This window comes from Etheostoma spectabile, chromosome 15, assembly GCF_008692095.1.
Source record: "Etheostoma spectabile isolate EspeVRDwgs_2016 chromosome 15, UIUC_Espe_1.0, whole genome shotgun sequence".
In the NCBI taxonomy this organism is placed as follows: Eukaryota; Metazoa; Chordata; class Actinopteri; order Perciformes; family Percidae; genus Etheostoma; species Etheostoma spectabile.
In genome coordinates, this window is record NC_045747.1 from 17,250,725 (window position 1) to 17,263,455 (window position 12,731).

At 41.8% G+C, this 12,731-nt stretch overlaps 1 protein-coding gene across 6 annotated transcripts in view; it reads left to right on the forward strand.

Moving 5' to 3' along the window:
• The first annotated feature begins 2,933 nt into the window (after positions 1-2,933).
• The window catches only part of ppfia3 (PTPRF interacting protein alpha 3), a 31,215-nt gene continuing 21,417 nt past the window's right edge, over positions 2,934-12,731 (forward strand). For all 6 annotated transcript variants that reach the window (XM_032537432.1, XM_032537434.1, XM_032537436.1 and 3 more), the window contains exons 1-5: positions 2,934-3,141; positions 4,309-5,044; positions 10,967-11,068; positions 11,263-11,502; positions 11,596-11,655. In XM_032537432.1, coding sequence (XP_032393323.1) covers positions 4,694-5,044; positions 10,967-11,068; positions 11,263-11,502; positions 11,596-11,655 — 753 coding nt within the window. In that variant the 5' untranslated portion in view covers positions 2,934-3,141; positions 4,309-4,693. The remainder of the gene's footprint in view (positions 3,142-4,308; positions 5,045-10,966; positions 11,069-11,262; positions 11,503-11,595; positions 11,656-12,731) is intronic.

Below are 12,731 nucleotides of genomic sequence, written 5' to 3' on the forward strand. Positions count from 1 at the left end.
TCGTTGCCTTGTACCTGTACCTGTGTAATGACAATAAAGTTGAATCAAATCTAATCTAATCCTTTTGATTTTAACTGTTATTTGTCAAAATAATTCATAATTTCTGCCAAAACCTTGAAAAAACGTTTAAAAAAGTGTCGAAAGGATAAAAACTACAAAATGTTAAATTTTGACCGGGATGGATAACAAGTTCATGGTCGAAGGGAAAACAACACAAGGGTTAAGTAAAAATGTTATCGCAGAGTTTAACTTTTAATGGGGTATTATTCCATTATAGGGATAATAATACTTGAAGTATTAAAAGGTAAAGGATACATCTCATTGACTCTGTCCTCTGTGACTTGTGCAATCCCTCAAAGAGGAACAACCAAACACTGTTGCTCTGTTAATGGTGCGTCCTCCTCCTTCTTTTGCTGTTCCAGTAGTGACGTCTTTCAGCTGCTTTTGCCAAATCACACTGTTTTTATGTTTGTGTCTCACGCTGTCTTTATGTTTTCACAATCTCAGCTGAAGTTGCTCTTTGAGGCTGACTTGTCTTCAAGTGCTGATTGTGGCTAATATTTGTGAGGCAGTTAATCAAGTCTGCGATTCTGCTTATTCACTCACCCTGTAAGACATTTTACTTTTACAGTTTTTGTCTTTAGGCGTGGTCAATATGACATTAAAAATGTAGTATAATAAATAAACAGAGCATAAGAAGTAACATAAAAAAAGAAAGTTGCCATAGAATCAGCACCATGATCAATTAGCAGCACTTTCAGGTGATTTCAAAGGGCATATTTACAATTTTAATTTGATTCAGAAGTATTTGAAATAACATTTAAACTAATTGTAAGAACGGGTTCAGTGTCAGACAGGACGTTGCAAGTACTTTTGTGTACTTGTACTGTGTTGGGGTTTTAGATTTTTAAGCTGCCTTGCTGAAAAAAGAATAACCTCCGAGACAGATATGGAGTTCTTAAAAAAATAGTCCCAATGTTTCACAGTAAAAACCATAACCCGCAGCCAAAAAGAGTGTAAGTATTAAAACCTTCTTCCTTCTGTTCCTCTCTAAAATATTTGATTTTGAAGTTAAATTTGGTTGCACTTGAATCTCACTGGCACATGACCCTCTCTGAAGAGGACATTACGTCTTCCTCTCTTGCGATCTGATTGGCTGACAGACTGAGCCTTTCAGAATTGGTGATGGTGACAAAGTTTTACTGATATAAGGTGAAGGTACTTTATCGTCACATGCATGTAGCGGAATTCATTCTCTGCATTCAACCCATCCCTCAAGGGAGCAGCGCCCGGGGACCAACTCCAGATCTGAGACTGGAAAACCTAGTACATGTTTTTTGATTGAGGGGGGACCAGGGCACCCTGGCAAAACCCACGCAAACATGGGGAGAACATACAAACTCCACACAGAAAGGCCCGGAACAACCTGGATCCAAACCCAGAACCTTCTGGCTGTGAGGCCACAGTGCTAAGCACTGGGCCACCAAGTAATGGATGATTTAATCACAGATGGGGGGGTGGGGGGACAACAACAACATTTTACTCAATTGATTTGGATAAATTAATATAATCCCTAATACATCCCGCAAATGACTCCCCTTATGAACTTGCAACAACAGTTCTGGTCATTTTAAAGTTATTAATTGCAGGTTGACCTTTTAAAAGTTCCTCAAACTGTTCAGTTTCACACAAAAAAATACAAATCCATGATGGTTGTTTAAAATCTAGACTTCTGGGCTTAAAAAAAAGCCCAAATTACAAAAAAAACGACGGTCCCTTATCGAGCCACTAGAGGGTGCGATTGTGTAATTATTTTTGGCAAATTCTACACCATCGCAGTAAGAATGATTGAGGAAATAATTCAGATTCTAACGATGTCCATTGGTTTTGTGTCTGAAGGAATCAAACTGCAATAAAGTGCAGTTAGAAGAAAGTTGTGAGCATAAACTGTAAAAAAAAATTAAGCTTGTGAGGCTGTGAGGAGTTCATGTGCTGATGTGTTTCTTTAAGACCCAGCATCTTTACCGAGGAGGAGAGAGGAGGGAAGGTCCACAGAAACACGCGCACAGGGAGGCGGAAGCACGGTTATTTCTCTTCACAATTAAGTTTCAACGTTGCTTTAGGTCATATGAAGAAGTGATTTATCAGTCATTACTATGGATTGTAATGTGTGACCCTAATATTTACAGTCGAAGGTCATTAGGCCTACTCTTTTTCTTTTTTTTTTTTAAAGACTGATAGGCTACTTTATTGCTCATTTTGAACAGAAGACGCATGTCCACAAGGAATTAATAAAGGTCACCTGTCCTGGCCCCCTGTTAGCTGTCCTTTAGATCACTGTTTCCTAACTCTTCTTTTTTTAGCTTGTGATGCTTTAAAGCAAATGTCATCCAGTCAAATTAATGATCAGTTCTGATTAAAATAAAACCAAGCCTATTTATTAAAGATTTTAACAAGATAGAGTGGTTTTATTTGTTGCATCATGCTCATACAAAATGTGCAGTCAAAGGCAGGTTGGCGTACCCTTAACGCAATAAGCAAGTGCAATACATGATAATAATTGTTTAATTACCTTTGCTTCATTTATCTGCTGTTATTGACTTGTGAAGTACTTGTGTTTTTATTAATCTATTACTGTTATGATTATAAATGATAAAGGAAATGATAATTAGAATAAAAAGGAATCATAAAGCATATTTCAATTATAAAACATTTAAAAAAAATAAAATTGGTCTATTGAATCAATGTATGGGTTTGCTTTGTAATGTTTCAGTGTATTAAACGTATAGAATTAATTGGGTCAGTTTTTAGCCATGTAGAGTTTCGTGCCTTTTGGGGTTTAATACATCCATATTTTTACATTATTTTTGTATCGTCCTTTATGGTTCTCAAGCGTTTTATAGACGTGCATGTCTTATTCTGAAAAGCCGTGACCGGATGTTGGCTGTGTTTCCTGCGTGGAGCTTGGCGCCGCGGCTGAGCCGAACCGTCGCTCCCTCAGCTGAGAGAGGGAGGGGACGGGGCAGCTGGTAACCGGGCTGGAACGGGGAGAAGCTGCAGCCTCCGTCTCTCAGGTGCTCTGATGGAGTGAGCCGGGCAACGACGCGCCTTCGCTTCCTTTCTCCGTCGACCATGGAGCGGGTAAGACGCACCACAACCTTCGGTGGCGGCCCAAATCCACCGTGATGTTCGCTACACGGACCTAGCTGTGCGTTCGACCGTCCAGCTGTTTTTATGGGTGGGGGGGGACTGGGGTGGTGCGGAGGGAGGGGTGTGTGTGTGTGTGTGTGTGTGTTGGGGGGGGGTTGTTGATAGGAAATAGACGCCTTGCAGTCGATATAAAGCCACAGCGGCGCTCCGTTTTCCCAAGTTTAGGTTAACCACATAACTAAAAAAAAATAACAATAATCCAATTGAATGCTCTCGTCTGATTGAACGTGTTAATTAGGCCTACATCATTTACAGCATGATTGGCACCTCCTACCATGATGTGATAGCGGAGTCAGGCTATACCCTGCACAGCCCTATACATGCATTAAATGCATAGTGTTTCCCCCCTATTTAGGTCATTTATTATATTAAGACGGAAATTCATATTCCCGTCCTGACAACCTGAGGATAATAAGCCTCCTGAATTACCAAGAGTATGTCTCCAGTTGGGTTCCGGAGCCGTGGAAAGAAACCTATTTCCGCACGTAATTACAATTCATGATGACACCCTTTTTTTTTTTCTTTTCTTTTTTTTTCTCCCTTCCTCACATGAATGTATGAAACAGCGCCGCATCTTTCTGCTACCTGCGGGCCTGATGATTGTTCTGTGTTTCCGTGACGGCTGCTGAGGGGAAAGGTACCATTCACGACTCATGTCCGTGCATCATCCGCATTCATTTTCCCCGTTATGACTATGGACGCTCGGGCTATAGAGCCGAGACATGCACTGATGGATGAATTAGCCGATACGTTGAGTATCGCGATGCCAGTCAGCGGAAGAGAGAGAGAGAGAGAGAGAGAGAGAGAGAGAGAGAGAGAGAGTTAGAGAGAATGCTACTGCAATAGCAATGGTTATTCCTTCTTTCTTTGAGGTCTGGAGGAACGCCTGAAAAAGTGTGTGTGTGTGTTGTGTGTGTGTGTGTGTGTGTGTGTGTGTGTGTGTGATGTGTGTGTGTTATGTGTGATGTCATGAGACAACCTGGTGGGAAATACAGGCTTTATTATATTTATATCAGCAGCTTGTGTCCCTCCATTATCAGATTTAACTCACATTTGTCTAAAAAAAATCCTCTCCCTTTTTTCTTCTCCTCTTTGCAGGTTCGTCTCTCATCTCAGTGAAGCCTGGGCCGGGGGTCAGAGGTCATCCACAAACCTGCACTTCTCCCTCTTACCCTTGCACCCCCCCCCCACCCTTCCACCAAAACCCTCAGCACCTGTCACTCTACACTGTTTCCGCCAAAAACAAGTCTGTATCTCACGTACACATTCCCAGAGCTGCCCTGCTGGCCTCCCCCCCCCCCCCCCCCCCCCATGTCCCTTGTCCCCCTCTTGCCTGCCCCCCCGATTAGCTTGCGAGGAAGTTCCCCCTAAACCAGCGAAGCAACTGTTGGCCGTTTCATGACGAGTCAGTGCTTCCTCAGACGCTGCGCTCGAGTGTCCTAGACGTCCTCTCAGATAACGCCTCTCGCACCCAGGCCTCAAGATGATGTGCGAGGTGATGCCCACCATCTCGGAGGACGGGCGCAGCGGCGGAGGAGGTGGCTCGTCTTCCCCGGCGGGGGTCGGAGGAGGGGTGGGCGGAGGGATCGGAAGCATCGGCGGCTACGGCAGCAGGGATTCCCGCGGTAGTGCTGGTAGCGGTGGCGGCAGCGACGAGGGGGGCAGCACTGGCAACCTGGAGTCGCTGATGGTGAACATGCTGACGGAGAGGGAGAGGCTGCTGGAGAGCCTGAGGGAGACCCAGGACAGTCTGGGGACAGCACACCTACGCCTCAGGGACCTGGGCCACGAGAAGGAGTCACTGCAGAGGCAGCTGTCCATCGCCCTGCCACAGGTACGATATACAGGATATCACACAATGCTGTTTCAGTACTGTACTGGACCACACATCAGCCTTGTTTTTATTGTATTATGTACCTACGTTTGGAACAGGTCATATTTTAGTGTGTCAAGGTCTGATTGAAGGTGTGAATGAAGGAAGGTTTCACCAAAAAGGTATCTGTGCAACTGGCTTGAAATAGCAATGCCTGTAAGGTGTAGACAAGTTACTAGGACTACAGGACTACAAGTCAAACGTTACTCTGCATGTTTGACTTAAAGAAACTCCCCTCACTCAGAGTAACATGTCTTTAAGATTTTGTGTCCAAATGCAAGGCATGGTGGATTGAGTACAAGTGCAGTATTTCCCTCATTATCTCCGGTAGTCGCTCACGACGCTGACAGACACATCATGCACACCCTACAGTAGCATGCTGGGATACGTTGCACTGCACGCATGACTGAAGCATTATCATCAAGGAAAATAAAGGAGATGATTCAGTGAATATTGGATACCTGGGCGCGGTTTTTTTAATTTGTATATTTATAAAACATGCATTGTTTTGTTACGAAGCAGTTTTAATAAAGTTGTCTGGTATTCTATGCTTTCAATAGAGCCAGAAATAGACTATTAGCTGTTAGCTTTAGCTTAATGGTTCACGTGGGTGTGTAGTTAGGGTGAACTGCACCTTTTAAAAGCAGGTACTAAATTAAATTCGGGATGTGTATACATCCGGCTGGGTGTCATGTTCCAATCTAATGAAGTTAGGCATGTTATAATTATGTAAGTATTATTAATTACAGAGTGTGGTCTAGACTTACTCTATAAATAAAGTGTCCTGAGATAACTTGTGTCATGATTTGATACTAGAAATAAAATTGAATTGAATTGAAATTATGAAAAGGGGACAACAGGCATGCCCAGCTCAATTATTTTATGTTTAAAATGGTGTATATTCACATAATACATATATAAAATCTACGCTTTATAGCACTTGATTTGCACAGCAGCAACAAAGGTAAAAATGTAGCAGTCATATTTACAGTATGTGTCTGGTAGTTCCTGTAGTTCCAAATGATGTTATTTTTGTTGTTTTGTGCACTGACGTTATTTTAAATGAACATGTAAATGCAGTAAAAGAAAAAGAACTTGAACTTGAAGATGTAAGGTTGTGAGCAGCAGAGTTGGAAGAGTACTAAAATTAAAAAAAATCAAACTACTCCATCAAGTAGAAATCCCGCATTCAAAGTATAATCTTATAATCTTGTCCTGAATCAAAAGTACTGGTAGTGAAAATGGTTCCTTTCCCAGTGTTGAATTATTGACGTGTTAACCAGTTAGCGGTTTTAATGTTGTGGTCGGACTCCTTCATTGTTTCCGCTGCGGAGCTTAAAGTACAGCAACCGTCACATGTCCATCATTCTTTCTTTTCTTGCGTTAAAACTCTCTACGTCATGCTACAAATATGACTAATAATAAATAAGGCTGTGGCGTAAAGTCATCAAGAGAAATAACAGTGGTTATTTAACGAGCTGGATATGATTCATTCTGCAAAGTAACTACAACCAAAAGATAGAAATACTTAAGTAACAATATCTCAAAACTGTACTTAACTGTGGTACAATTTGGGACATAATTATGCTGGAGGATCAGTCAGTAACCATGACCACTGAGTTTAGTTGTTGGGACGTTGTTTTTAATGTATAGCTTTAAAAAAGCTGCTTAAAACGTAGCCCCAGTTCGTGTCCCTTTGTATTCAGAGCTCATCTGATTATATGAAAGCCTATATTCATAAAGCCTCTGATTTTCTGGGCTTGGCTGTCCCGATAGTTCCGCTGTCGGACTGCTCCTTCTGATTCAGGTGTACAAATTGAGGCGATATGTCATATAGGAAATGCTGGCTCAACTTGAGACCAGCTAAAAAAAATCACGTTTATCGTTCAGCTGTTGGAATATTTTTTGATTGTTGTTAGCCTTAGAGGATTGTGGAACTACTTTCAGAGCAGCCGTAAGAGCCATTATCATTTTTGGATGTTTTTTTGACTGGAAGGTGATGGAGGGTACAAACTGGGACTACCTAAAAACCTGACGATGATTGCACAATGTTGCATTCGCCCCTGGAGTGCAGGAGCCATTTGTTATATTCTCCCACATCCCAGTGCCCGAGAGCTAATCATTTTGTAATTCCACTCAACATACAATCTCTATTTTCAGGCAGGAGCCATTGTGGGATGCCTTGGGCGGCGTTGATGCCTCCCTCATTGTTAGGGCACCATTTCTCCATGTCGCAACGCCTGAAAGATCAAAACGAAATAACAGATGTAGCGGCGCTGCACATTCTAACAGTGACTGGACATTAAAGGGCCATATTACCTCGCTGAGAGGAGATCAATATGGTGCACACATCTACACACACACACACACACACACACAACACAACACACAAACACAACACCACACCCCAAAGAAGCACATTGAGGGCTATGAAACATTCTACAGTAGCTGAGTTCACCGAGTTCGCCTGTGTGTGTTAGACGTTGCCAAGACAGAAAAATAGGAGAGATGATGGAGAGAGTGACAGCATGGCACACACACACACACACACACATACACACACACAAATACACACACACACACACACACACACAGAGAGAAAAAAACCTGGTGATATGAAACACACAGAGACTAACAAATCAAGGCCATTTGCATATTGCTGCATGCTAATGAGGTGGCTTCTAGAGTCTGTTTTAGATGTGGTGTATCATGACAGGGGGAGATTGAAGTGGATGAAGGGGGAAGCGTGGCAGAGACGGGAGAGAGTGGAAAAGAGGTGAATGCCAGAGCAGAATGATTTGCATCGACCAAAATGACGGCGCCCGAAAGAGACAGAGGAATCTAAAAAGTGTGTCTGGTACCTGCGGCCCGTCTTTTACATGAAACAATCCCAGAAATGGGATATCGTTTGGGCCCAGAACATGCCATCTGTACACAGCATTTCCTCCTTGATTTTTTTTTTTTTAAATAAGCTTCTTCCTTTCCACCCCCCCCCCCCCCACACCCCACACCCACCCTCAGCGAGCACATGAGCGTAAAACCTTCTTACAGACTGTACATGCTGTACTTTTTAAACACATTTTGGCTGTATCAGTGGAAACACCGAGCAAAAGATAACAGCAGCATGCATCGGTGCCCTTTAATGTCACGTTTTGCATTTTGTTTGTTTTTTTAAACGCGCATGATTCGGCGCGCGCGCGCACACACACACACACACACACACACACGTGGTCGAGGACAGTGTCATGTGTGCATCACCACGTCGCCATCACACATGAGCAGAGTGGACAATCAGCGCATGGACGAGTGCTCATGCTACAGTATGTGTGCATAATGTGTTCAGTGGAGGGTAGGCCTGTAACAATTATTACATAATCTTCTAATTGTCAATATTTTTACACATTCGCTTGTGGAAAAGGTGCACCGTGCCGTCTTCGGTGTGTGTGTACTGTACTCTTCTTTCTTTCTTTATTTTTATAGATTATTTTTTGGGGCGTTTTAGACCTTTAATGACAGGACAGCTGAAGAAGCAAACGGGGAGAGAAAAGGGGAATGACATGCTGAGCTATCCAGGCACCCTTATTTTTATAAAGATTCATTTGAAGCACTTGAGGCCTTTAATTTTACAGGACAGATGAAAGGGGGGAGAGGGGGAACGACATGCAGCAAACAGCCGCAGGTCGGAGTCAAACCCACGGCCGCTGCATTGAGGAGTAAACCTCTGTATACGTGCGCCCGTGTATGTTGTCATCTGGACCAATGTTTTGCACTTTAGTTTGGCTCTTTTAATACAAAAATGTGATCCCAAGAAAAAAAAATAAGACATAAATACATATTTTTTAATTTGACTGAGAGACATTTCTATTGTAAATCCCCATTATTTCTGAGACAATTGTGCAGCAACATTTGGAATCGTTACAGCTGTAGTGGAGGGTTGGGACGACCCAAACTCAGACATCTCTTCTGAAAGTTCTGCTGAAAGTCTTTTATGATGTCGCTCATCCTTTCTTTGTTGATTTGTTGTCATAGATACCATTTAATTTGACCAAAGGCAACAGATATTTCATCCTAACTATCATGTAGCTAACCTCCCATTACACATAATTGGATTAAATTACACCAAATCACAACAATTCAACTGGACACTGCTGTCAGTTGGAAATATTAGACATTATACTGCGCTGGTCTCATTCCAGCTTCTCTCATGCTTGTTTAACCTCCAGGCGTTTGTTTTAATGACAGGCGTATGCACAGCCAGTCCTGGTTATTGAGCAATTAAACCAATTTCAGGTGCAACACGTGCAATAAAGCTGGTTGTTATATTTTACATCGAGCCTTGGTTTAAGACTCCCGGTGGGCATTAGCTGTGAGCGCTGTGGTAGATATGGCAGAGATTAGACTGTATGTGCTGTGTGGGGTGGGTTCCTCTTTCAGCCTTAGCCGCCTGCCTGTGCATGTTAAATTCTGTAAGGTTGAATGTGTGAGTTTGCTAATGAAATCAAGATTTGTTAAATCGTTCACTGGAGTAAAGTGTGCTGTGTGGGTTAACGGAAAATATTGGCACTACACCGTTTTTTTTTCCTCTGTTCTTATATGTTTAATGATAGTATGTGGGGTTCTTCGGGAGAACTGGCCAAAGTCTGAAGAGGTAACCTCATGCTGAGACGGTACCATAGAGTTTGGGGAGAACAATGCGTAGACTGATTTTCATTTGTCGGTTTCAGACCTTCTGACTCAACATTTATCACTCATACGAGACAGAAATCCATTAAGGAAGCAACAGAGGAAATAAAAAAAGTTTTACTGACAGTGCAGATTCAATTCAACACAGCCATCAGGCACCAGGAACTTCACTCCCTGGTGGAACCAGTAATCATTTCAAATCGAGCTTTAAGAGAAAGCGATTTGTTTAGATCGGGAAGATCGCGATTAATCGAATGTGCGATATGTAGTTGAATGTTAGGTGTAAGATTTGGTTTAGCATTTTTTAATTCCTGTGCTGGAATAATGCTACAAATCTCAGATTGTTTACAGAAATGTCATATTTTCAGGGGATTTTATTTTTTTTATTTCTTTATTTAACGACGATGTAAATGCTGCTATTAAACTGAGATAGGTCGGACATTTCAGTTTACAGGAAAGTACTGATATTCTTTATTGGAATTGTGTTTTATTACTGTAACTTTAGTGTTTGTGTGAATGCTCTGTGTTTTACTGTTCAATGTTTATTTAAATAAAAAATTAAATTAATTAAATTAAAATTTAAAAAATGATTTAAGTTAAAAAACACTTACAGCTGGTTTTATCTGTTACACAGTGAATATTAAACTTCAGCTAAACATTTTTTTTTTTAAATTTCACATCGCAGTACTTGTAATATTTGGCAGAAAAATCGCAATGCCCCCATATCGTTCAGCCCTACTCCCTGGCCACGGCGGGCTTGGGGAAAGTGAGAAAGAACAGCGCTTCTTTTTAAAATAGTCTCGCTTTTCCAGACCAGGGTCCGGCTAGTCCACACAGAAATTCAGGATGGGAGGAAAACGTGCTCTGGTTTATTGGCATTTTCAAACCCATCACAATCGTCTTTGGCTGTTCTAAGCGCCGGGAAACCCCACGGTGCCGCGGCAAAATAGCCTCTGGAAAAAACTCAGATTGGACAGTCTCGCTAGCTGTCTGGATTTACCCTGCAGAGACCTGAGAAAAGGTTAACCGTAGTCCTTTAGAACAGCAACACAAAGGGAGCCCAAGGCAAGACTTTCCAGTAGCAACGGAGTAGATCGACTATTCTAAAATAATGCGTTGATACAGTTGGCTGAGCGTGTGTGATCCTGACCTCATGCAGCAGCGTGGAGTCAATAACGGCTCCCTCTTGTGACCCTGCAGGAGTTTGCAGTGCTGACCAAAGAGCTGAACCTCTGCCGGGAACAGCTGCTGGAGAGAGAGGAGGAGATCGCCGAGCTGAAGGCGGAGAGGAACAACACACGAGTCAGTACACTTATGTCTGTTTAACATTATCTTCTTTATTTATTGGGTTAATTAAAGTTCCGCTCTGATTCTTTTGGCTTTTTATCTGTTCTGAAAGAATTCACAGCGAAACGAGAACTCTAATCATCGGAGACAGTTTGTAACCGATAAGAGGTGGGGAGGCTTTATTGTATGTGAACCACATGTGTTTCCAGCTGCTGCTGGAACATCTGGAGTGCCTGGTCTCCCGTCACGAGCGCAGCCTGAGGATGACCGTGGTGAAGAGGCAGGCCCAGTCCCCAGCCGGGGTCTCCAGCGAGGTGGAGGTCCTAAAAGCCCTCAAGTCCCTTTTTGAGCACCACAAAGCTCTGGATGAGAAGGTCAGGGAAAGGCTCCGGGTGGCTTTGGAGCGGGTGGCGTCTCTGGAGGAAGAGCTGCAGTCCTCCTCTCAAGAGGTGGGTCCACGATCCTGTGCTTGTTCCTCACAGGTGTCACAGTGAATTGAGTGACGGAGACTCTCCTGAACTTTATCCTCCGCATCGTTTCAGGTTCTGTCGTTAAGGGAACAGATCAAGCGACGGCAGCAAGGACTAGACAACGGTAAAGAGGTAAGGGGATGCATTTTTTTACACAATTTCAGAAATGTAGATGCCTTTCACATCCATGATGGAGCTGTAATTCTATCAGAGTGACAGTAGAAACCCAGAAAGGTGGACTTCTCAACCACCTAACATGAGTCAGTGTAAAGTAGCATCAAGAGGTCTGTGAGGCTGTAGACTAGAGCCCGACCAATCACTGGGCTGATGTTTGGCATTTCCCGAATTATCGGTATCAGCATTTATAATGGCTGATAAAAAAAAAAGGACAAATACATGATTCTGATAAATGAATATTCAAAAAATTCAATAAAAACGGATGGTCAACCATGTTATAAGTGTTGGCGTTGCATAGTTTGTCCACCAGAGGGTGCTCTACAGACGTTTTTGTATTTGTTCAGAGGACTTTAAGTTTCATATGTTAAATTTGTATTTTTATACATTTTATTTTTCAGAACTTTAATATATTTTGTTGTTCCTCTGTTCTGTTGTGACAATAAAACAAATTATTATCATATTATTTTAGTGAGAACTCATAAATAACTACAAATAACTCATGATAGGGAAATCTGTTCATTTTTTGTTAGGCGTTTCTGGATTTTTTACATTTTTGTAATATATATCGGCCGATATATCGGCATACCGGATTTTTAAATAACCAAATATTTGTATCGGTAACGGCTTTTAAAATCCTTTATTGGTCTTTATTGATGCATTGATCCTACTACTTTTATTTGAACTCAACTTTATTTATATAGCACCTTTTATGTAAAACATCAACCAAAACTGCTTCACAGAGCAAAATTGAAACACACGGAAAAAAATAAAAATAGAACTAAAAATTACAACAATATATTGCAATATATTTATCCAATATTTAAACATTTTCTATAAAAGTGAGAATAATGATACTAATAACGATAGTTCACAAACACTCTGTTATCGTAAACTATCGTATTGCAATCGCAAAATCACTCAGATATGTTCCTCATATCGTGCAGCCCCCTCCATTCACAATTCGCAATTTTAATGTCAATAAGACTTTCATGAGGATGTTATTTTGTTGTTTTATTGAATCTATTCTTTCT